The 26,718-nt window shown below is 37.6% G+C and overlaps 1 protein-coding gene across 1 annotated transcript in view; it reads right to left on the reverse strand.

Annotated features, from left to right (window-relative positions):
* Nucleotides 1–25,812, reverse strand: part of zmp:0000001020 (NACHT, LRR and PYD domains-containing protein 12) — a 36,828-nt gene extending 11,016 nt beyond the window's left edge. The window contains 8 exon segments of the mRNA XM_051891404.1: nt 6,686–6,859; nt 9,539–9,712; nt 10,224–12,086; nt 16,195–16,392; nt 17,704–17,826; nt 18,363–18,464; nt 20,331–20,528; nt 25,654–25,812. Of these exon segments, the coding sequence (XP_051747364.1) occupies nt 6,686–6,859; nt 9,539–9,712; nt 10,224–12,086; nt 16,195–16,392; nt 17,704–17,826; nt 18,363–18,464; nt 20,331–20,515 (2,819 nt within the window). The 5' untranslated portion in view covers nt 20,516–20,528; nt 25,654–25,812.
* Nucleotides 25,813–26,718: the final 906 nt, after the last annotated feature.

The raw sequence follows: 26,718 nt of genomic DNA on the forward strand, positions 1-26,718 counted from the left end.
TTATGAAGAAAGTCAAGGAAATGCATGCATGTTTCCGCTCATCCCAGCATTAAGGTAATCCTGTTTTTTTTTTGGTCATTGAGGGAAATCATCTTGTCTCAGTTACAAATGTAGCTGGTAAATGATAAAGAATTATTTTTCTCCCCCTTTTGTATTTATTGCATTGTATATTGCATGTTCAGGGATGACAGATTGATAAGCAGACATGCTATTTATGACTGCATGTAACTTTTGATACTTTGCGGTAAAAGTGGCTCTTCTATTGACTTTGTCCTGTCAGTGTGGCTCTCATGAAAAAAATAGTGAAGACCACTGCTTCAGTTCATTGAGGTTTGTGGACATTTGTCTGTGCACAGCTCTGGCCACAGCTTTTCAGTCAGGCTGAGGTCTGGACTTCACTGGGCCATTGCAACACCTTGATTCTTTTCTTTTTCAGCCATTCTGTTGTAGATTTGCTGGTAATCTTCAGAACACTGTCCAGTTGCATGACCCAGTTTTGGCCAAGCTTTAGCTTTTGGACGGATGGCCTCACATTTGACTCTAGAATACTTTGGTATACAGAGGAGTTCATGGTCTATGCAATGACTGTGAGATGCCCAGGGTCCATGGCTACAAAACAAGCCTAAAATCATCAGCCCAGCATGCTTGACTTTTGGTATGAGGTGTTTGTGCTGATATGCTCTTTTGGTTTTCACCAAACTTGGTGCTGTGCATTATGGCCAAACATCTCTAGTTTGGTCTCATCTGTCCAAAGGACTTTGTTCCAGAAGTCTTGTGGTTTCTTCCGAAGAAATTTTGCAAACCTAAGCCGTGCTGCTATGTTTTTTTTTAGAGAGAATAGGCTTTCTCCTGGAAACCCTTCCAAACATGCCATACGTGTCCCATCTTTTTCTAACTGTACTATCTTAAACTTTATCATTTAACATGATAACTAAGGCCTGTAGAGTTTGAGGTGTAGCTCTTGGGCTGTCTGCAATTTCTCTGAGCATTACATGGTCTGATCTTGGGGTGAATTTGCTAGGACGTCCACACATTGGAAGATTGGTGTCTGTTTTGAATGTTTTCCACTTGTAAATAATCTTCCTCACTGTAAATGATGGACTTCAAATTGTTTTGAAATGGCATTGTAACTGTTCCCAGATTGATGGCAGCAACAATTGCTTCTCTAAGATCATTGCTGATGTCTTTCCTCCTTGGCATTGTGTTAACACACATTTGAAGGTTCCAGACACTCAAACTGCCAGAACTTCAGCTTTTATAGAGGTGATCACACTTGTTGGTGATCAGTTAATCAAAGACATCTATCTGACTGTTACTTACCCTCTTAATTCCTATGTTAACAGTAAGGGTGTCCTAACTTTGTCCTAAAATGGCTTTTCCATTTTGGCTTTATTTTTGCTAAACAAATAATGACACGGTGTGATATGTAATGTGTTGTTGTTCATTGGAAGTTTTATTTTCCAAATTTTAAGACCTGCCAAGGACCAGATGATTTTTTATTATGCCCTGATACAGAAAACCATGGAATTCAATAGGGTGTCCTAACTTTTTTCACATGACTGTATATTTACTCGTCACACACGCCTGTTCCTCATGATTACTCTTGTTATTCAGTGTATTTTATACTCTTGTGTTTGAGTCTGTTGTTGTTGGTTGATGTCTTTACATTTGTTGTAAATCTGTTGCATTTCTCGTGTTCCCTTTAGCCCTATTCGAATTGTTTCTCATGTGGACGTCTGTAAAAATAATGGGGCCTCGGTGATATAACTCGTGCATTAGGATGGCGATTTATTCACGGTGGAGGAGCGAGTTTTGTGGGAGCATACGCGCTGCTCACAGTCTGTTGCATGATTGATGTAAATAAAACGGCACATGCTTGGAATAATGAGAATAAATTCATATTTAACAATAATACATTTATTATTTGATTATTTAAATCACCTGTTTAAAAATAGGAAGATTGACACGATATATAGTTGAAATGGTTTTGTCTTGCATTTTATCTCAAATGATGACTTTTTAAAAATGGGGAATTAGCAGAAATAAGTTAATGCAGCCTCTTATTTACAATACATGAGGTATGCATGAAGCTGCTTTGGTTTATATTTTTAATGTAACTGTATATAATAGGCTAACGTTACATATTTTAAAATTGAATTGCACACATGTTGCTGCCAGAATAACTGTTCATTTGTACTTAATTTCTCTTTCTCCTTTTTGTTCTTAACCTCTTCCCACCACTGTGGTGGAGCGGTGATGAAATATTGTTTATGTAAATACTTTCCAAAATTTCCGCAATAAATGTATCTTTAAAATGCGTGCAAATTACAGCAAAGCTCAACACTTATCATTTGGTGCTCTGCAGTGGCCAAAAAGGAATTAAACAGTGAATTGTGTATTGATCTCTTGTTGTAAACTTAGAGATGTGGATTCGGATGGCAATTAAATTACCACATGACCCTGGTTTTGTCAAAAAACAGTAGGTAATTCGGCTGGGGATTTTAACCCTGGTGGTCAGAGAAAAACACTGACATTCTGGATTCGGACGGCAATAACATTACAGACTAGCCCCTATAAATGGTGAAAATACCTTACGTCCCCCTGAAAAACAATTGCCATCCGAATAGGACTGATGCAATTTGTGCAGGCCCCCGTTGATTTTTGCTGATGTTGTCTTTATGAAAAAGAACCAGATGGATTAAGAGGATCTTTGGTGAATGGAAAGACAAGGCTGCAGCCTGGTACAAGCTTGGGGGTCTTCAGAAGACTTCTAGCTCAGCATCATCTTCACATCAGTTTTTCAGTAAAGGAACTGCTGTGATCTTGTGATGAGTGATTTTTGAAGTCTGAGATTTCACACCCTCTGGAGGTGAATGAGCCAATAAGGAGTTGTTCCTTTAGAGGGAACTTTTACGACTCATTGTCCTCTAGCATAAGACATTGGATTGGGTGTTTGAGAACCTTCTAGATTCTTATAATACTAATGTGTCACTGAGTTAGCAAAACGTTATGAAAATTAACAAATCGAGAACAAAGATTCATAAAGACCAAACTTGCTACTCATGTGATTTTAGTTAACCATGGTATGCAAGTCTGAAGCATTAATCCAAAGGAGTCTGAATTAATACATGGGCCAAACCCTATAAAAGTAAAATCAAGAGATGGGAAAATTGGATACATGTTTATACATTTCTCAAGTGGTTATATATATAATATATAGGATAAAAAGGTTCACTTTGTCATTTTCAACAAGAATTAAGTGGCAGTCAAGACTTTCTGCAAATTTTTTTGGGTCGTAAAAAGTCTTATCAGTTTTCCTTTTGTTTTCCATTTGTTGCAGTTTTTGGGGGATGGTTCACAGACCTTTGTTGGGAGAGTGAGTTTGCTGGATTATTCATTAAATATAATGAATAATTTGTGTCTGATTGGTCCAGATGCTACATTATCATGACATCACTTTATCACTATATCATTTTATTTCATATTTTTTTTTCGCAATCCCCTTAATCATACAGTTTGACTCCACATACATTACAGCACTCCAGTTTAGCTGCAGCTTCATGCCCACCCTCTGATCCTCATCCTCCCCCATCCCCCAAACCTCATTGGCCTTTCATCCAGCCCTCCTCTTCCCTCCTTCAGCTCAGAGATCACAACGCATCGAAAAAACAGCAACGTCATCGACTATTTCTGAGTTGACTGTTGTGAGGAGCCCAGTAAAATGTCATTCAAATATAAACATGCCTTCGTCATTTATTGCTCTCTTAGCTTTTATTTAAACCAGTGTTTTTGATGATATCAGCAGATCTCATCTCAGCCAGAAGATCCTGTGGATCTCCCACTACTGTGGCCACAGAAAATGCCACAGCAGGACCAGAAGTGGGTGTCGGAAGCACTATTTGGGGTTGTTGCAAAGGGAAAGCTTGAGCTGCGTGAAAACCTACAGCTGTGGTATCACCCCCCACCACCAGCCCTGTTGGAGCACCAAGCTCTGGATGCCATATAGGCTATGGAAGGTGTGGCTCCAGTGTATTAAGTGTTTGTAGTCCAAATATCTAAAAAGATTCTTAAATCAAGAAGCATTTTCTAGACAAGTAAAAATTATTGTCTTGTTTTCAGAAGAAATGTCAAAATTAAGTGAATTTTTCCTTAAAACAAGCAAAATAATCTTATTTCAAACCGAAAACAAGATTATGTTTCTTGTTTTCGCTTTGAAATAAGATTATTACAGTCTGAACGGTGCTGCATCAAGAAACTCAAGAATCTCTGTTATGCAAGGAGAAAGCTATACATCGATTCTATGAGTTCTCTGGGCCCGAGCTCATCTCAGATGGTCTAAAAGACAGTGGAAATGTGCGCCATGTTTCAGCATGTTTTTGGAAAAAAACTGACATTGAGTTCTCAGTCCTAAAGATGAAAGGGACCATCCAGACTTTCATTTGTGACAGGCGCAAATGAAAACATCTGTCATGGTATGGGGGTGCATCAGTGCAAATGGCATGGGTGACTTGCATTTGTGTGAAGGTACTATTGACATGGAGGCATATATTTGGATTGTACAAAGAAATAAACTGACATCAAGATGACATCTTTCCTGGGTAGCAAGACAATGCCAGGCCTCATTCTGCATGTGATACATCAGAGTGGTTTCTAGAGACTCTACAATGTAAAGTGGATGTGCCTGACTGCCTGTCTGCAGTCCAGATCTGACTCTTACTGAAAATGTATGGCCCATCATGAAAAGGAGTACCTTTTTTATCTAAAGGAGAATTACAAAATTGTAATTAAAAGGAGAGGTGATGTGACACAGTGGTAAACATGGCCCTGTCCCAACTTTTCTGGAGTGTGTTGCAGCCATCAAAATCAAAATTTGTTTATACTTACAAAATACAATAATGTTGTTCAGTGAAAACATTGGAAATCTTTTCTTTGTACTTTTGCCAGTTAATTAGAGGTTCGAGAGAATTAACAAATCACAGATTCTTAATTTTTTTGAATTTTACAAAATGTCCCAACTCTTCTGAAACTGGGGTTGTGTATGTGAAATATACAGTGGGTACGGATAGTATTCAGACCCCCTTAAATTTTTCACTCTTTGTTATATTGCAGCCATTTGCTAAAATCATTTAAGTTCATTTTTTTCCCTCATTAATGTACACACAGCACCCCATATTGACAGAAAAACACAGAATTGTTGACATTTTTGCAGATTTAGTAAAAAAGAAAAACTGAAATATCACATGGTCCTAAGTATTCAGACCCTTTGCTCAGTATTTAGTAGAAGCACCCTTTTGATCTAATACAGACTTTTTGGAAAAGATGCAACAAGTTTTTCACACCTGAATTTGGGGATCCTCTGCCATTCCTCCTTGCAGATCCTCTCCAGTTCTGTCAGGTTGGATGGTAAACATTGGTGGACAGCCATTTTTAGGTCTCTCCAGAGATGCTCAATTGGGTTTAAGTCAGGGCTCTGGCTGGGCCATTCAAGAACAGTCACGGAGTTGTTGTGAAGCCACTCCTTCGTTATTTTAGCTGTGTGCTTAGGGTCATTGTCTTGTTGGAAGGTAAACCTTTGGCCCAGTCTGAGGTCCTGAGCACTCTGGAGAAGGTTTTCGTCCAGGATATCCCTGTACTTGGCCGCATTCATCTTTCCCTCGATTGCAACCAGTCGTCCTGTCCCTGCAGCTGAAAAACACCCCCACAGCATGATGCTGCCACCACCATGCTTCACTGTTGGGACTGTATTGGACAGGTGATGAGCAGTGCCTGGTTTTCTCCACACATACCGCTTAGAATTAAGGCCAAAAAGTTCTATCTTGGTCTCATCAGACCAGAGAATCTTATTTCTCACCATCTTGGAGTCCTTCAGGTGTTTTTTCATGTGTCTTGCACTGAGGAGAGGCTTCCGTTGGGCCACTCTGCCATAAAGCCCCGACTGGTGGAGGGCTGCAGTGATGGTTGACTTTCTACAACTTTCTCCCATCTCCCGACTGCATCTCTGGAGCTCAGCCACAGTGATCTTTGGGTTCTTCTTTACCTCTCTCACCAAGGCTCTTCTCCCCCGATAGCTCAGTTTGGCCGGACGGCCAGCTCTAGGAAGGGTTCTGGTCGTCCCAAACGTCTTCCATTTAAGGATTATGGAGGCTACTGTGCTCTTAGGAACCTTAAGTGCAGCAGAAATTTTTTTGTAACCTTGGCCAGATCTGTGCCTTGCCACAATTCTGTCTCTGAGCTCTTCAGGCAGTTCCTTTTGACCTCATGATTCTCATTTGCTCTGACATGCACTGTGAGCTGTAAGGTCTTATATAGACAGGTGTGTGGCTTTCCTAATCAAGTCCAATCAGTATAATCAAACACAGCTGGACTCAAATGAAGGTGTAGAACCATCTCAAGGATGATCAGAAGAAATGGACAGCACCTGAGTTAAATATATGAGTGCCACAGCAAAGGGTCTGAATACTTAGGACCATGTGATATTTCAGTTTTTCTTTTTTAATAAATCTGCAAAAATGTCAACAATTCTGTGTTTTTCTGTCAATATGGGGTGCTGTGTGTACATTATTGAGGGAAAAAAATGAACTTAAATGATTTTAGCAAATGGCTGCAATATAACAAAGAGTGAAAAATTTAAGGGGGTCTGAATACTTTCCGTACCCACTGTATATAGTAAATGGGAAGGTCAAACCTCAGTATGTTTAGTTGACAGTGTGAACTTTCCAGTCCATCACAGAGTAGCTTCACTCCTGAATACTGTAATACATTGTTGCTCAGGTCCAGCTCTCTCAGACAGGAGTTTGATGATTGTAGAGCTGATGACAAATTTTCACAGTGCCGATCAGATAGACGACATCCAGCAAGTCTATAACAGAGGGTGACAGTTTAAAGATTAGGAGATGGATGGTTTCTGTATTCTGTGCATTCTGTTTTTTTGATCAAACATCTATCCAGAGTGACATGAAGGTCTCTAAACACAGATCATAATTGATCCTGTGGCCATCTGAAAATGGAGGTGAGCTTTGTGATGGTTTCAGGATGAACCGCACAGGTTTTAATGACATCAATTGTAAGAGCCAATCGGGAGAAAGACAAAAACTGATATGGAGGATCATGAGCAGAAATAAGTGAATAAAAGCAGAAGTCGAACGAGTAGCAAGGGGTAACAGTGACATGTCAAGGGGGGCTGTGATGATTTTGAACTATGGATTTGAACGCTTTTAACTATTGAAAAATATTGTTTTGCCAATATTTCCTTTTTTGATATTTTGTTAAGAAACAAACTCTTACCACAAAGAACTAATAATTATTCCTGGCACACAACATACCACATCAAAAGGGTTTGCTTGATTTGTGTATTTGCATTGATCTTCTGTGTGATTTTTTTCCCCCTATTTTGATATTTGAACATTACAATTTGACATTGAATCTTTTGTGTGGGATGTTTTTTGTTGTGAATGAGTTCCATTACTTTACATTGACATCTATTTTTGTGTATCTGGTGGTTTGAGTTATCCAGGGATAAATTAATTTACATTCTTTTGGTGGATGTAATTATGCCTGGCACCCGAATTATTAAAAATTATTATTTATTATTATTATTATTCAATTTATATTGTTAGAGTGAGCCACAAGTGCAGCTTAAGTATAAAATGAAGTACTGCTGCTGTCATTAAACCCAGCCGACACAGCCCTGATGGGAGCAGTGTTTCAGACTCATCTGAACTGTACACCACGAAAGACTAGGGTTGGAAATTGAAAACTTCTGGCATCGGACACTTAAGGTTAGTAATCAGATACTTGTTATAAAATAAAAATTTTGAACAAGGATATCAGGCGAAGACTTCGAGTGGCCCCAATCATGGCGGGTGGTATGGCCACGCTATGCGTAGTGACAAGAGCCGCTTTTCCACCATCGGTCCGAACAGTTCTTAGAATGGTAAGGAACAGTTACAGTTATGTTTCCACTTGAGCCTGGTTCGGCATGGCCCAAAAAAGCAGTCCACTAGTGCGTATAGGCCGAACTGTCATAGTAGGCTGTGTATTAACGTATTGGAGGAAAAAAACAGTAGTTCTATGTAAAATCAGACATTGCGCACCCCCATACAGCCAAAATGGCATGATCCTCGTCTCATAACACCTCTGTAAAGATTTTACTGTGAAATTGGTAGTCTAATCAGGCTCCTCCTATCAAAGTATTGAATCTTTGACTAGGGTCACCCCTAAAATTAATAATAAAATTAAAAGAAATATCTGATCATCCTCCATAACACGATTGTTATTTACATCTCATATCATCAGTAAACCGTTGCATTACCAAGGCAATAACTGACGATTTTTATTACATTCCAAAAAGTGGCCGTTATCAGCTCCAGAGTGGAAAATGAAACCGTAACCGTACCAGCTGGCCTGGATCGGCATGGAATGGAATGGTTACGCAAAACCTAGCTGCGTAACCTACCATCTCCACCCCCATCTCCACCCCCTGGATCTGGATCCAACTCCTCCCACTTTACATATTCCTAAACCTACCAGTCTCCACCCCCTGGATCTCGTGTTCTGCAATAAGGGGGTACTGAAGGAAGGGGGTGAGAGGGCCACTGTTCCAGAATCATGGTTCACTATTGAGTTTAACTATGCGTGCCTTATAGTGTTCTACAGTTTATTTTTCAAAAGGCTCAAAGAAAATTATATTGAAATGACCTGAAAATTGAGTGAGTCCATTAGTTTACGTGAAAGTGCCCGCTCATTTTTTTGCCCAGGCCCAACCGAAAATAGAATAAAATAAAATATAAGCTATAAATTAGACTATTTTTGAATTTCTTTGTTTTTCAAATCATAAGAACGAATTAACAGCCAACAATGTTCTCACTTTTTAAGTAGTAGGCTACAAAGAAACGTTTTAATAAAAAGTGATCAACAGTTTCTTAATTCATTTACGAAGGAACGATTTAATAAAAAGTGATCAACAATTTCTTAATTCATGGTTGGACACTGTTTTTCTGCATGTTTCAATGTGCATCCCTGACTTGTTGAAATACATCAGTGAATTATCACATCATATGAATATAGTTTCAAAGGTTTTGTCTGTCATCACTGTAACACAGTAGTCAAATAGCTGGAACATTAAGCACTTGTATGATAAACAGTTAGCCAAGATTAAATGTTATATTATTATTATTTTCATTATTATTACCAGTAATTTATTTCATTATTTTAGCTTCATTTAAAATTAAAAAATGTCACAGCAACCTATCCGCAATGTTGCAAACCGTCCCTTTGCGCCACCTGGTGGTGTCACATGTCATTGGGTTGTATTTAACACTGTGGTGGCGTTACATGCGACAGTAATAGGCATTTTGGTTGATTACCTACTGTAGCTAGTAGAATGTCTAAAGTGGACCACCGAAATAAAGTGTAACCGAAAAAAACTTTTATTTTGCACAACACAGAATAATATACACAGGGGAAAGCATCTGTTAGCTATAGTTGTAAAACACCTATTCATACACATGTTTGAATGTAGTGAATGAGTAAGTCAAACCTCAGTATGTTCAGTTGACAGTGTGAATTCTTCAGTCCAGCACAGAGCAGCCTCACTCCCTTAACCAGCAGGTCATTGTTACTCATGTCCAGCTCTCTCAGATGGGACTTTGATGATTGTAGAGCTGAACACACAGTTTCACAGTGCTGATCAGAGAGACAACACCCAGCAAGTCTATAACAGAGGATGACATAGAGATGAATACTAACATATTGGCGGTTAATTAGTACTTATAAAGCACATATTAAGACCTGAAGGCATTTTTAGAGTTGTGTGTGTAAGTGACATACACAAAAGTAAAAACTCATAACTCCAAAACTATAACAAGGAGAGTCAAAAGGTATGTATCATTTGATAGAACACTTTCGAAATTTTTAGAAAACATAAATTACATCACACTTGTAAATTCTCTTGCTGATAAACTGCTGATAAAAGACAAACAAATATATATATATATATATATATATATATATATATATATATATATATATATATTTGCATAATGCATTTCATTTGTATTTTGCTAAAAATTTCTTAGAAAAATAAACTATTTTCTGTCATACTCTGTTTTTCAGCTGTTATATTGATTCCATGTTATATATTTTGAGCCTATATCATTTATTGAACTGAATAGTGAAATAGCCATATTGTCCCACCCTTAGTGATGATATGAATGAATACTCACAGAGCTTTTCTGCAGTTCATCACAGCTGGTATCAGTCTCCATCTCCCCTCATATGATGTGTTATATTTTATAGGCTCAAACTCATCCAGCAGCTCCTCTGACATCTGAATCATGTAGGCTATTGCTGAGCAGTGAACAGGAGAGAGTTTTTTGTCTGAATGTTTGTCTGATTTTACGAAGTCCTGAATCTCTCTGCACAGAGTCTGATCATTCACTTCCAGCAGACAGAGGAACAAACTGATGGATCTATCAGCTGAGAGATTATAACAATTGATTCTGTCTTTAATGTAATGTGCAGTTTCTCTGATGGTTTCTGAGCTGTTCTCTGTGTGTGTCAGTAAATCCTGTAAGAGTTTCTGATTGGACTCCAATGAGATGCCCAGCAGGAACCGCAGAAAAAGATCCAGGTTTCCATTTTTACTCTTAAGAGTTTTGTCGGCAGCTGAAGTTAGTAGCTCACACAAAGTGTTCCTCTTAGACTTGTCTCGTTTATTTTCAAAATGTTCATATTCTTCACACAGAAACAACTGCAATGGTTCCATGTTCTTCATCAGATGGGAGTAAAACACATAGAAAGCAGCTAGAAACTCCTGAAAGCTCAGATGTATGAAGCAGTATACTTTTCTGTGCTGAAGCACAGATTCCTCTTTAAAGATCTCAGTGCAAATCCCAGAATACAATGCGTCAGTGATGTCTATGCAACACTCTCTCAGATCCTCCTCATAGAACATGACATTGCCCTTCATCAGCTGTTTGAAAGCCAGTTCAGCTAGCTTCACAATCACTTCTCTGTTGGACTGCAGAAGTGTTTCTGTATCTCTCTCCTCATACTTCTGATTCTTCATGTTCATCTGAATGAGCAGGAAGTGGATGTACATTTCAGTCAGAGTTTGAGGTATTTCTGCATCTTCTTTCAGGATTTTTTCAAGCACAGTGGCTGAAATACAACAGAAGACGGGTATGTGACACATGATGTGGAGGCTTCTTGCACTTCTAACGTAGGAGATGATTCTGCTAGCTTGATCTTCATCACTGATTCTTTTAGTAAAATATTCCTCCTTCTGAGGCTCATCAAATCCCTGAATTTCTGTTACACGGTTGATGTACTTGGAGGGGATCTGATTGGCTGCTGCTGGTCTGGTGGTGATCCAGATGAGAGCAGAGGGAAGCAGCTCTCCTTTAATTAGGTTTGACATTAACACACCTACTGATGAAGTATCAGTCACATCAGTAACTCTCTCACGGTCTGAAAACATTAGTGTAATTCTGCTTTCATCCAGACCATCAAAAATGAACACAACTTTGCACTCCTCATAAATCCTTGAGTCCAGATCTTGAAGTTTAGGATGAAAGTCCAGCAGAAGTCTGTGAAGACTGTACAGATCATCTTGAATCAAGTTTAGCTCTCTAAAAGGAAGTACAAACATGAAATCTACATCTTGATTGGCTTTTCCCTCAGCCCAGTCCAGAATGAACTTTTGCACAGAGACGGTTTTTCCAATTCCAGCAATGCCTTTAGTAAGAACAACCTTTATTTTGTCTTTCTTCTCACATCCTGGTTCAGTTGAGGGTTTAAAGATGTCATTACAGTAGATTGGAGTGTCTTGCGAGTGTTGTGTTCTATGTGTTTTCTCAATGTGTAAAACCTCATGTTCATCATTAACCCATTCACTCTCTCCCTCTATGATGTATAGCTGTGTGTAGATCCTGTTCAAGAGGGTTTGATTATCTTGTAGTTTGACTGGCTCAAATAAGCTCTCATACTTATTCTTCATGCTGGTTTTGTGTAGGTCTTTGACTCTCTGTAGTTCATCGTCAACTGGCTGGTGAGAAATCTGCTGCAGGTTTTTAGACTGATCATCTCTGTGCACACAGCAGAAACAAGAACACCACAAAGAATGAATGAAAGAGTGGGCAGCTACTAAATATTCTAGTAAAGCTGTTTGTGCTTTTTTAATACCAGCTGAAACACAATAAACCAAGTTAATAGAGGCCCAGACTATTTTTTTTAGAACCTAAAGCATTAACAAGCTTTATTCCTTAAATCACAGTTAGTAAAAATCATTTGAGTCTCTCCATCTTTGTTTGTTTTTTTTTAAACTGTGAAACATTGTTTGCAACATGAGTTGACTTACACTTTGTCAGAAATCCTTATAAAATTTGTTCTGCATACCCATGTTACATCAACACCAACAACAGACATCATTACAATAATATTACAAATGATGTTACCCTTGACACATTGATCTCCTTACTAACTAAATAATGATAATGAAGCACTCTGAACTGGAAAAAAAAAAAAAAAAAACTGCAACAAAATTCACAAAGATGTTAATGGAAAAACAGGTAATGACAAAGATGTATGAATCTGGCTAATATTCAAGTTAGAGTGCTCTCTAGCGGTGTCGAGCAGTCACATTTGTTACGATTGATACCCAACATGCACTAAAACTTATAATGTGCCTTTATATGTCATTTGGTAAAGGATGTTGATTTCAAAAAGGAAATGATTAATTTAAATATATAAAATACTGTAATTCATTTCATCGCTCTGGCTTCATTTTGTTATTGATTCAATCTCTTTTTACTGCAACAGTTTATAGTGATTTCTATGAGATTCTGTAATAGCATTAGCAGGAGACCCCAACTGTCAGAGTAATACTGTGTTATATATAGTAATACAGAATACAGTGAGTAATAGTGTTAAATGAACACTATTCAGTATACGTATGGATGCATGCTTCAGAGAATAAAAGTAACACTGAAGCATTGTTAATGAAATAAAACAAATTGACTATACAAATGATGATTGACCATTGGTGAGCACACCTGTTTTAACAAGCAGAATCACTAAAGGAAAGAGGAAGGATAATTTAAATAATTAATTTAAATATTTTTTTTAGTTTCAAGTCACCATTATGGTGATTAGTGTTTCCCTTAGTTGGGCACTTGGCTCTTGTTAATTTTAGTCTCTTTCTGCAGTTGTTATTGTTTCTAGAGGACACATTTGTTTGTGCATTAACAAAGAAAGAGACAAAAGATGGAGCTCAAATGTTGTTGGTGACCATTCCACATTCAAATGAACATCATATCACCAAAATACTTTTGGCAATATTCTGAACTGAACTGTCATGCGTGCATTCATTTGTACACTAACAGCTGAATTTGTGTAAGATAGCTGTCATTGAGAGTACTTATTTCTCTGAATACGTATTAAATGGATATGTTATGGTTTACATCAGATTTAACGTTTACAAACATGGTTATCATTGGGTATGGATGGATTCTTTTTTTTTCACTAATCTTGAATCCAAAGTTCCTTTGGATGGTTTAGGATTAGCCTCAAGATGGGTACAGGGCAGAAACTGCTTGTGGACCAATGTGAAGTCCTGTCCTTCCCGCTTTTGAGGTCAGTTTTCCTAGCATTCTTATCTGATGGTGTTAGACATTTGTTTGTGCTAGTCCACCAAGATACAATCGAAATGTAGCAAACCTTTCTCCACTGTTGCAGTAAGAGTAACAGTAAGCTATTATTGTGCTATTCAGATATTATCTTTTCTGTAAAGCTTGACAAAAATCATGCTGAGCAGTTTACACAATGAAGAAAAAAATATGGATCTACTTGTGAGGGAATTTTGATGCTTAACAACAAAATAGCTTTTTTCAAATTTTCAAATTTTAATAACTTGTAGATACACTACTGGTGAAATATGAAATATGAAGAAATGTTCACTGAACAAATCTGTGAAATAATCTAAACTAATTTTGATGAAAGGATCCAGAAGACTCAAGTCATCGAAATGAATTAAAATACCTACCACTAATGAGAGCATTTGACTACTGTAATTTATTGTATTATGGCGTTTCTCTGGCTTCCATTTCTCATCTGCAGCTGATACAAAACACATCAGCTAGACTGATCAAGCAGATCAGACTGATTATTTGTTTACAAAGCCCTCCATAACCTGGCACCTCAATACTAGAACTGATTTATTGCTCCCGTATACCCCTTCTAGAACCCTTAGATCTTGTGACTTTGGCCAACTCACTCGGCCTCATTTATGAAAAGATTGTATGACAGAAAACGGTGCATATGGCCTTTTCCATGCAAAACTTGCCATTTATCCATATGGATATGAGCGGTGGCTACTATCAAATCACATGTCAGGTCTCAGCTCGTGTATGCGAGTTTTTGAGTTAGCGTGAAAAAAAATTTAACTTAATTAAATTAGAATAGATGGGTGTTTGTGACCCATTAAAAATAAAATACAATAATGTTTTTTCAGGGGTTTAGCAAATAGCAGCATTGATTTTAAAGGAATAACGTTCTAGACTAAGTGCTTAGAGTGTTTTTTTCTAATTTGTAATACTCATAGGCGACTACAACTCCTGCTGAGGCACAGTTCCTTCCCATCACCCCAAGGCTCATTGTGCTAGGTACAACTCTAATTAGATAGAACCCCATACTACACGATCCCAGACGAGGAATAAGGGTCTCATGTAGCGAAACGATCTGTCATTTTCTAAAAAAAAAAAAAAATTATATACTTTGTAATCACAAATGCTCGACTTGCACTAGATGCGTGACGTAGGCGGAAATACTGAGCAAGTGTTTACAAAGTGAACGCAAAGACAGTCAAACAGCATTTACCAAAAAAAAAAAAAAAAAAGGGTAAAACGACAATGTCAGATAATTTTGAAGTTGGAAGAGAAAATGAGATTGAGTTTTTTCGCCTTACGACGGTACTTCCGCCTAGGTCACGTGTGACCTTTCCAACATGATTATGTAACGCGTGGCACATCGTTGAGCAGTGGAAGACAAACATTTGTGGTTAAAAAAGTATATAAATTTTTATTTTTTTAGAAAATGACCAATCGTTTCACTGGATAAGACACTTATTCCTAGTCTGGGATCGTGTAGAGCCCTTTGAAGCTGTACTGAAACTACAGTTTGGACCTTCAACCTGTTGGTAACTGTTGAAGTCCACTATAAGGAGAAAAATCCTGAAATGTTTTCCTCAAAAATCATATTTTTTTCGACCGAAGAAAGAAAGACATAAACATCTTGGATGACATGGGGGTGAGTAAATAACCAGGAAATTTTAATTTTAAAGTGAACTAATCCTTTAACGGTTTCTGAATTCAAACATTTTTTTTTTTTACAGTTGCCTTTTAGACATAATTTAAATACGCATTTCACTAAGAATTCCACTCACACACAAACAAAAAGGTACTTTTAAGAGCCACATCTGTCTTGTTAACCTGTACTTGTCTTGTCAGTCTCTCTGTAGCTCTCTCTGTCTGTTTTATCTGTCCATCTCTTTGAGTCTTTCTGTCTCTTTGTGTTTCTGCCCATGAGGATTCACACATTGTCACATCACACACCTGCAGTGCTTCTGTGAACCAAGAAAAACAATAAAAATAAGTAGGCTATATAAAAGAAATAAAATAAATAGACTAGGACTACACAACATATATTTCATTTTAATAATTAACAGACTAGCAAAAGAAAAAAAAAAAACTGTGTAATGCTAGTTTTTAGTAGTTTTTGTGACACTCTAATGCATTGTATTTGTTTTCTTTATATCTTTATTTTATAAAATCCAAGTGATTGTGACATTTCAACCATTCATCATCAAACTAAATGCAGTCAACCAAACATTAAAAGTTACACTGCTCAAATGAAATGGTTTTATAGCTTCTTTTTCATTCGTTCTGTTTTGAATACCGTTAAACTTAAAGGATTTGTTGTGGAGGGAACTACAATAGGCCTATGAATGTTTCGTTTTATATACCGGTATTAAATATACATATAAATTAATTGTTTTTTTTTTATTGTTTTAATTGTTTAAATGTATTGTTTGCAGGGTGTTTTTAGTGTAAAATTAATTTCTCTTTTTTAAATAATGTCTCTTTCTCTTGTTTCCCTGCAGGAGTTCAATAACCAACTACTGTACATGTTTGTACTCACACAGAGTCAGTGGTCGCTGTTCCATCACTGAGATCAGGGGGATGGCGCATAGATCCGTCACTCTTCATAGACACACAGCTGGGCTCTGGAGATTCTGCTCTCTGGTTCTGGTAGTGAACAAAATCTCCCTCCCCTCTCTTTTCATAGTGACTCATTTCAGAGTTGGTGTTCTTCTGTGTCTTCATAAAGATTTTAGTTCTGCATTCAGAAAGAAATACAACTGAACTGTCATATTTAGATAAACAAGCTGAATTCAATCATTACCTTTCGATATAAATTTCCTAATTATTTAGATAAGTTACAATGTCCAGTGAACAACTGTGGTGCATTAAACACCTGATAAAGATGTTTACACACCATTTTGCAATAGTTCCCACCCACTTTTCAGCTGCTTTTAGGATATTAAAGTCTGATCAAAAGTTATAAAGCATGAACTAAAGCAGCCAAAATGAATCAGTGTTTGTGAATGAATAACCTAGTTCTGGCATGAAGCTCTAGATGGCGCAGGCTGATAGGTCTTTAACTCATTTGGTAGCAATCATGTCATTATCTACATATCACAGCTGATTGGCTGCTGTTGCATCAGCAGCCAATGAGCTGCAGCTAAACATTTAAACAAATATCGGTAGTGTTGCTGTTAGCAGTCTGCAGCGTGCTTTCAGAAACCCTCCATCTTACCAGGCTCCACCTGCTATTAGGGTTAATTCATGTATGTTACATGTGCAGCAGCAGCATGTCTTACATGCTCACAGCAATATCTATGAATGTATTGGCAGTAGCAAGTCTTGGTACTTGCTCTGCAGCAGCGCAGCAGATCTATTCCACCAAAACCAAATACATTAACACTGCCATATCCATTACCATGCCAATCTCTATTACCATACCAATCTCCCAAGAGTTATCACAGAAACTCTTGAACAAATGATTCAATGACAAACACTTTTTTAAACAGTCTCTTGTCGCCACCTCCTGGCATAACAAGATAATCGATAAAATACATACAAGTGTCAAACGACTTTCAAAAAGGTGATTTCATCTATTTTGATCGTAAGTACGCAACCATTTAGATATCAGTGCTCATACCCAAACAATATTATTTAAATGTTTGTAACAAATGATAATGTGTAGTTGCATAATACTGTACATTTACATGGTAGCTGCTCTCTTTGGATCAGTGGAGCAAATTTTGCATGCAAAACGAGATGTATACAAATAAATAAGTAGTTTACAAGTGTCTGGAGACCAATCTGATTACATCTCTTGCAGTGCTTTATGGGAGTGGGCAGTCACTATAAAGCTCCTGGCACCATTGGTTTGCCACAATTCACTGATTAACTAGCTTTAACTACACTCAAACATAACTTGTACTAGATTTAATGACTGTGATATATTGTTGTTCAACTCACTTGGTTCATCTCACATTCTGGGTTAGTGACTATGATATTGAATAATGTCTCTCCCTCGTTTCACTGCAACACTTTAAGTCACTAACTACATGTTTGTACTCACACAGAGTCAGTGGTCACTGCTTCATCACTGAGATCAGGGGGATGACGCATAGATCCGTCACTCTTCATAGACACACAGCTGGATACTGAACATGATGCTGTCTGACTTTCCTTTGGTCTGATACTGGAAAAAAAACATTGGTAATAATTAGGAGTATCTCTCTTTATTGCCAGTGTTTAAAGGGGTCATGAATTGAGAAATAATTTTTCTTGATCTTTTCACATATAAAAAAAAAAAAAAAATCACTGTACTATAAAAACATACTGTTTCAGAATTTAAAACTTTATTGTTATCCCCCCTCCAAAAAACAGAAAATAAAAACAAAAACTTCCAAGTTGCCAGAACTTCTCCAGTTATGACTGTAACCATGGTTCCCTGAGAAGGAACGTTGTGTCTGATGTTGATGATATGATGAACGCCTCAGCGTGACCGTCTGAAGCACGTGTGCAACTATTCCAATTCTAATTGGCGTAATGGCGTACAGATACCCAGAACAAGGATACCCAGAACAAAGCAGTGTGATGAATCCAATCTTCAAGCAAAAGGAACTGGATGAAATATTTGAAAGCTCCCGAATTGTGATGATAATTGAAAAAAAAAAAAAAAACCCTGCAATTTATGACCCCTTTAAATTTCAATAATACAGATTATCATCTCACCTGGTGTTAAAGGTCTCATCACTGAGATCGGGGGGATGACGCATAGATCCGTCACTCTTCATAGACACACAGCTGGATACTGAACTTTTCTTTTGTCTGATACTGAGAGAACATTTTTCATATAATTGTAACAAAATGGCATTCAGGCAGGAAAAGGAGCAGGCTGGGAAGTGGGAATTTATTAAAAGAGTTTAAAGTCAGAGAATACAAGGTAGCTAAAGTAAACAAAGTTAGCAAATTTACCCTCCGTTGCAAAGTTGCTAAGTTGATTTGTCCCCTAATTAAATAAATCTTGGATCAAATGGAAGTTTAACCTAAGTAATTTTGTTAACAGTATGTAAAATTTTCTAGAATAGAAAGTTAAAAAAGAACAGAAAAGAACATTTGAACTTATCTTCCAGAATCTGGCAGTAAGTTTTGGAAGATCATTTTTATTCCATTTCTACAAGGCTGACTTTTCAGGATAGGAGATGGACTAAAAATTAACTCTCACACCTTACTGTCAGATTCTGGAGGAAAAATTCTTCAAACAGTGGTACAAGATGATGTGGTGCTGGTCCTTCAAGAGTCACTCTCAATCTGTCTGTCTATAAAGCCTATAAAAAACAGCATTCATGTATTTTACAACACTTCAGCTTGTGATTCTTATTAAGTGGGGGTCGTTTTTTAGGATTCTTTACCTAACCTAAGTCTGAGATCCTGACATCTTGCACTTCTGGAGACTCCAGGTAGGTTGCAGTTCTGGAAAATGGTGGCGCTGGAGACTAAAAGGTTCCTGATGGTTTCACACTTAATTCTTCAACTTAATTCTTAATTCTTTTGCAGTTAACATGCATCTTTTCTTCTCCACCTGTTTTTGTCTGACCCTGCTGACCCAATGAGCGTTTTGCTGTCCAGTGGTCATGCCTTAACTTCAACAATTTTTAGTATTGCATAGTATTGCATCCTTCTCATGAGCATTTAATAATTTTTGACTTTTCAATCTGAGTTAAATCTCTTTTCTTTTTTTTTTTTGGCTCATTTTGCCTGTAAAAGAAAACCTGCTTAATAATTATGCACACCTTAATATAAGGAGTTTTTCATTTCCAGCCTTCATAAACAATTATATATCACTTATAAATAATACACGCTCCGAACCACTGATTCGAAACACAAGATTCATAAAGCTTCAAAGCTTCATGAAGCAGTGTTTTGAAATCGCCCATCACTAGATATTGTTGAATAAAGACGTTATTTTGTTTTTTTGGCGAACAAAAAGTATTCTTGTCGCTTCATAACATTAAGATTGAACCACTGTAGTCACACGAACTGTTTTAAATATGTCTTTAGTACCTTTCTGGGCATTTGAAAGTGTAAATTATCTTGCTGTCAATGGAGGCCTCACTGAGCCATCGGATTTTATCAGAAATATCTTAATTTGTGTTCAGAAGATGAACAAAGGTCTTACGGGTGTGGAACGACATGAGGGTAATTAATGACACAATTTTCATTTTTGGGTGAACTAACCCTTTAAGGACATTTTTTCAGCAGCTAAAATCATTGGCATCATAACACTTTTATTTATATAAATTTTATAGCCAGATGATCAAAATTTTTCCAATAATTGGGCAGAGATAGGCAGAGATAATTCTGGGTTAGTAATATAATATTCTGTTGTGAGCATATAACAATATAATATGTTCAGCGACTCCTATTTCTAGACAAAAGATTGACTCATATGTCCATATTGCAATGACGAGAGCAAAATTCATTTTTTGCCAGACTGCCCAGATTCTTTCTCTTCATCGCAAAGTTTATGATATAATTTTGCCTCTTGTCTCAAGTACTGGCTATTGTCTCACCTGGGGTTAAAGTTCACTATTTCTTCTCTGAAATTAAGGGGTTAATTTCTCTTTTTTAAATAATATCTCTCTCTCTTGTTTCACTGCAGGAGTTCAATAACCAACTACTGTACATGTTTGTACTCACACAGAGTCAATGTTCGCTGTTCCATCACTGAGATCAGGGGGATGACGCATAGATCCGTCACTCTTCATAGACACACAGCTGGGCTCTGGAGATTCTGCTCTCTGGTTCTGGTAGTGAACAACATCCCCCTCCTCTCTCTCCTTATAGAGGCTCATTTTAGAGGTGGCATTCTTGTGTGTCTCCATAAAGATTTCGGATCTGCATTTACAGATAAAAACACAAACAACTAATCACTATGTCTTCTCAAATTAATCAAGTTTCTGCAAGTTTTCTTGACCACATCAAGACATTCTGTTATGCATAAAACTCAAATGTGTATTAATAAACATTTTATGACACTGATGCCTTAGTTTAAAGGGTTAGTTCACCCAAAAATGAAAATTCTGTCATTAATTACTCACCCTCGTGCCGTTTTACACCCGTAAGACCTTCTTTGATCTTCGGAACACAAATTAAGATATTTTTATTGAAATCCGATGGCTCCGTGAGGCCTACATAGGGAGCAATGACATTTCCTCTCTCAAGATCCATAAAGGTACTAAAAACATATTTAAATCAGTTCATGTGAGTACAGTGGTTCAATATTAATATTATAAAGCGACAAGAATATTTTTGGTGCACCAAAAAAAAACAAAATAACGACTTATTTAGTGATGGCCGATTTCAAAACACTGCTTCAGGAAGATTCGGTGCGTTATGAATCAGGTTGAATCATGATTCGGATCGCGTGTCAAACCGCCAAACTGCTGAAATCACGTGACTTTGGCGCTCCGAACTGCGGATTCGACACGCTGATTCATTATGCTCTGAAGCTTCCTGAAGCAGTGTTTTGAAATCGGTCATCACTAAATAATTTGTTATTTTGTTTTTTTTGGGGCACCAAAAATATTCTCGTCGCTTTATAATATTAATATTGAACCACTGTACTCACATGAACTGATTTAAATATGTTTTTAGTACCTTTATGGATCTTGAGAGAGGAAATGTCATTGCTCCCTATGTAGGCCTCGCGGAGCCATCGGATTTAAACAAAAATATCTCAATTTGCGTTCCGAAGATTAACGAAGGTCTTACGGGTGTGGAACGGCATGAGCGTGAGTAATAAATGACAGAATTTTCATTTTTGGGTGAACTAACCCTTTAAGTTTTTTCATTAGAATTTTGTTTACAACAGCAGAATGTCTTCAAGAGGTTAAATAATACTGATTGCAAAAACATTATTCAAGAATAATTCAATATGCGATATAATACAAACCCGATTCCAAAAAAGTTGGGACACTGTACAAATTGTGAATAAAAAAGGAAGCAATAATTTACAAATCTCATAAACTTATATTTTATTCACAATAGAATATAGATAACATATCAAATGTTGAAAGTGAGACATTTTTGAAATGTCATGCCAAATATTGGCTCATTTTGGATTTCATGAGAGCTACACATTCCAAAAAAGTTGGGACAGGTAGCAATAAGAGGCCGGAAAAGTTAAATGTACATATAAGGAACAGCTGGAGGACCAATTTGCAACTTATTAGGTCAATTGGCAACATGATTGGGTATAAAAAGAGCCTCTCAGAGTGGCAGTGTCTCTCAGAAGTCAAGATGGGCAGAGGATCACCAATTCCCCCAATGCTGCGGCGAAAAATAGTGGAGCAATATCAGAAAGGAGTTTCTCAGAGAAAAATTGCAAAGAGTTTGAAGTTATCATCATCTACAGTGCATAATATCATCCAAAGATTCAGAAAATCTGGAACAATCTCTGTGCGTAAGGGTCAAGGCCGGAAAACCATACTGGATGCCTGTGATTCTCGGGCCCTTAGACGGCACTGCATCACATACAGGAATTCTACTGTAATGGAAATCACAACATGGGCTCAGGAATACTTCCAGAAAACATTGTCGGTGAACACAATCCACCGTGCCATTCGCCGTTGCCGGCTAAAACTCTATAGGTCAAAAAAGAAGCCATATCTAAACATGATCCAGAAGCGCAGGCGTTTTCTCTGGGCCAAGGCTCATTTAAAATGGACTGTGGCAAAGTGGAAAACTGTTCTGTGGTCAGACGAATCAAAATTTGAAGTTCTTTTTGGAAAACTGGGACGCCATGTCATCCGGACTAAAGAGGACAACGACAACCCAAGTTGTTATCAGCGCTCAGTTCAGAAGCCTGCATCTCTGATGGTATGGGGTTGCATGAGTGCGTGTGGCATGGGCAGCTTACACATCTGGAAAGGCACCATCAATGCTGAAAGGTATATCCAAGTTCTAGAATAAACATATGCTCCCATCCAGACGTCGTCTCTTTCAAGGAAGACCTTGCATTTTCCAACATGACAATGCCAGACCACATACTGCATCAATTACAACATCATGGCTGCGTAGAAGAAGGATCCGGGTACTGAAATGGCCAGCCTGCAGTCCAGATCTTTCACCCATAGAAAACATTTGGTGCATCATAAAGAGGAAGATGCGACAAAGAAGACCTAAGACAGCTGAGCAACTAGAAGCCTGTATTAGACAAGAATGGGACAACATTCCTATTCCTAAACTTGAGAAACTTGTCCCCTCAGTCCCCAGACGTTTGCAGACTGTTATAAAAAGAGGAGGGGATGCCACACAGTGGTAAACATGGCCTTGTCCCAACTTTTTTGAGATGTGTTGATGCCATGAGATTTAAAATCAACTTATTTTTCCCTTAAAATGATACATTTTCTCAGTTTAAACATTTGATAGGTCATCTATGTTGTATTCTGAATAAAATATTGAAATTTGAAACTTCCACATCACTGCATTCCTTTTTTATTCACAATTTGTACAGTGTCCCAACTTTTTTGGAATTGGGTTTGTAGAAAAATAAATAAATAAATAAATAAATTAAAACATATTTAAAAAATTAAAATTATATAACCAGCATAGGCTACTAGGCTACTTTAGGCTAAAAAATAAAAATAACACCTAAAGATGGAAAATGATTTATGAGCGTTAGCAGGTAAGTTTTGACTTGTTGAAAACAATTGTTTTATCTAAAATAATAATGTTAAAAAAAATTACATTTACAGTATATTATTTTTTAAAGATTACCATTTCCAGTTTCCAGTTCAGATTCCAATTAAAGGTTTAGTTCACCCAAAAATGAAATTTTTGTCATTAAGTACTCATCCTCATGTCCCAAACCCGTAAGACCTTTGTTTGTCTCCCATAGGCAGCAGCGTCATTGCACCTTTTTTAGGTCCAGAAAGGTACTAAAGACATCGTTAAAACCATCGATGTGACTACAGTGGTTCAAACATAATATTATGAAGCGATGAGAATACTTTTTATGCGCAAAAACAAAACGAAAATAACAACTTTATTCAACAAATTCATCTGTCCCCCTGCTATGCTATTTTCGTTGCAGAGCTTCAGTGTTTATGTCTGAATGGCGGCTCAGTATTGGCCGGCTCTGGTCACGTAAGCAGGACCCCTGAACCCCTCTTTAGACATAAACACTGAAGCTCTGCAACAAAAATAGCGTAGCATAATGACAGGAGACAGACAAATATTGTTTATTGTTAATATTATTCAAATATTGTTGAATAAAGTCGCTATTTTTGTTTTGTTTTTGCACACAAAAAGTATTCTCGTCGCTTCATAATATTAAGGTTGAACTACTGTAGTCAACAATGTCTTTAGTACCTTTCTGGACAGCAAAAGGTGTAATGTCTGGAGTTCATCAAAAATATCTTAATTTGTGTTCCGAAGACAAACAAAGGTCTTACGGGTTTGGGACGACATGAGGGTGAATACTTAATGACAGAAATTTCATTTTTGGGTGAACTAACCCTTTAAAAACAACAAAAGCTGTTAATGTACACTCATGGTGTACTGTAGTGCCTTAATATCATTCATTCCATACCATGAGTTTTTATCTACAGGTGTACTACAACGTAAATAAAGGTCAGAATGATGTTGGAGATACGGAGTAGAGGCTTAGAATGTAGCTATTCGATAGGTCACGACAAGTGGATAGATTGAAAGGTTATGTGTTTGCCCTTTACGCATACACTAGAGGTCAAAACTTAAATATACTTTGATCTTAAGTCAGCAGCTGACCCAGAAACTAGTTAAACTGCAACAATGGATCCCGACTGTTACAGTTCTCGTTATCAAACAAGAGTGCTGATAGCTATGCATTTTCATACATTCTGCCATCTGTCCAGCTGTTCACAAATTTCCTTAACCTTAAATAAAAAAAAATAAAAATAAATAAAATAAAAAATCGCCATAATTTCTGATAGCTTCCCACAGAACCCACTCAAAAAGATGCTTCACTCAAAAAGAAAAATCAGAGAATGAGAATTTAGATCATATTGGATCACATGTAAACAACAGTCCTTCAACCAACTAGGCTTCTGAACATCATGTTTAAGTTTTTGACAGAGAGTAAAAATCCATCCAGCTGTCACACACCACTTTGTAAAGAAAAGACGACCTCTGTTTCTAGCTTATAAGCTAACTATCTTGCACTGGGCAGTGCTCTGTCATTATTACTATGCAGTATTCCACAAGGAATATTTTTGTTGCCTTCAGCTGCTGCTGCTTGAGTTCATTGTCTGCAGTATTGTTGTTCATATTTAAGTTAGTTGCTATTAGCCTACTACTTACACACCCTGAAAGTTACCTCAGTTTTTGGAATCTAAAGTTGAGGTTATCCGTTAATAGTATAGTAAACTGCACTTCAAATTAAGTTATAATGATCAGCGAAATTTTAATTCTACCCTCTAGAGCTGCAGTTGTACCCAACAATGTTTCTTATCCTGCTTTCTGGAATTCCACCTTTACTCACCAATTTCGTTGCTTAAGCAGGTATAACATATAGCAAATAAAACGAAGTTAAAAGTCTTTGTAACTTGAGTAACTTTACTGTGACTTTTCAAATGTAATTAAAAACATAGAAGAGAAAATATGTAAACATCGTGTTCAGATTCACAACATACAGCTTGCTTCTCTTATTGGACATGTTTCTTTTCAACATTATTTTAAGCATTATACGAACCATATGAATGTGATATATTCATTTGGTGTTTTTTGAATACTGCTAGCTAGTGACAACATCAGCAAAGTTCCAACAGAGCGTGCTTATAATAAAATGTGGTAGGCCAAATAATCACAACAACTCCTTACACACACAGAATTACTATTTAGAACAGATCTAGAGCTTACAGACATGTACATCCGAGGCTTAAACTGTGAAATCATCCACCTAAGAACTGCATGCACGTTAATCATGACGGTTTTCACGAAACAGAAAGTAAAACGAAACGGCATAACAATAGTGCAGTACCTTAAATATTCAATAGGAGGCAGATCAGAATCACAAATGAAACTAGATAAAAAGTTAAGTTGTCTTGAAAAAACCTAGCCAGAAAGTTTGAAGTAGTTTTAAAAGCTTGAAGTTTGAAGGTTCCCTTTCATGGGAACTGTCGACGCTACGTCATATGACGTTATGGGAACCTTCTGCGTGATTGCGTCATAAAGCACTCTTGTATCTGACCAATGATGAGACGAGACGTCAGAGGCGGGTGACGTCACGGACCAGGAAACTATAAAGCATACCCAGAACAAAGAGCGCTAGCTTCTGTCGTCTTCAGCAAGCGCTCTGTGTTATCGTGTGTCTTATTTGGTGTTGTTTGTCTTATTACATAAACAAGTCACAATCTCTTCGTCTGAGGACAAGAGTATCTCACGCCAATCCATATATTTATATATAAAAAAGACACGTGTTATGGCGAAAAACAGCAGTTGAATGGGAGTTGAGCATGTCCAGGCAGCTCTTGAGGGAGCTGTCTGTGTGCACTGTAAAAAAACTCACTCTCAGGACACTGTGTTCCCCGCGGATCGGGTCCCGCTTCTGCTGAGGCAGAGCGGAGGCTCCATTCGTGGGGTTCACAATTGGATCTGACAGAGGGATTAGAGACGGGCGCCGCCCTAACCTGCCAGGTTCAGTGCCGTCTCCCAGCTGGAAGCACGCTCTGCGGTTTCTTCCCCCGGGTTGAGGCACCGGTATTTCACATGTCCAGCTCTGAGGAGGTGGATATTGTGATATCGATCTGAGGACTCGCCACCTCACACACATATCGTGTTTCAAAATCACACTAGTGAACAGCAGTTTGAATCGCGTTTCCCCCTGTGCTACACTATAAAGCGAGTGGGGATACACGCGGTTTATGTGTTGTTTGCTGGGAGTGGAGCATGCACGTCAGCTCACAACTGACAGTGAGCAGTGTTCATTCATAAAAATGTCCCGAAGAGAAGCATGCACTAGCGGGAGTTTTTTTAGCTCCACTCCTGTTGGCTTTATTCTCGAGGGAATAAAAGTCAAACGCAAGGCTCGGATCTCGCGCTTGCC

This window comes from Ctenopharyngodon idella, chromosome 4 (assembly GCF_019924925.1).
Source record: "Ctenopharyngodon idella isolate HZGC_01 chromosome 4, HZGC01, whole genome shotgun sequence".
Classification (NCBI taxonomy): Eukaryota; Metazoa; Chordata; class Actinopteri; order Cypriniformes; family Xenocyprididae; genus Ctenopharyngodon; species Ctenopharyngodon idella.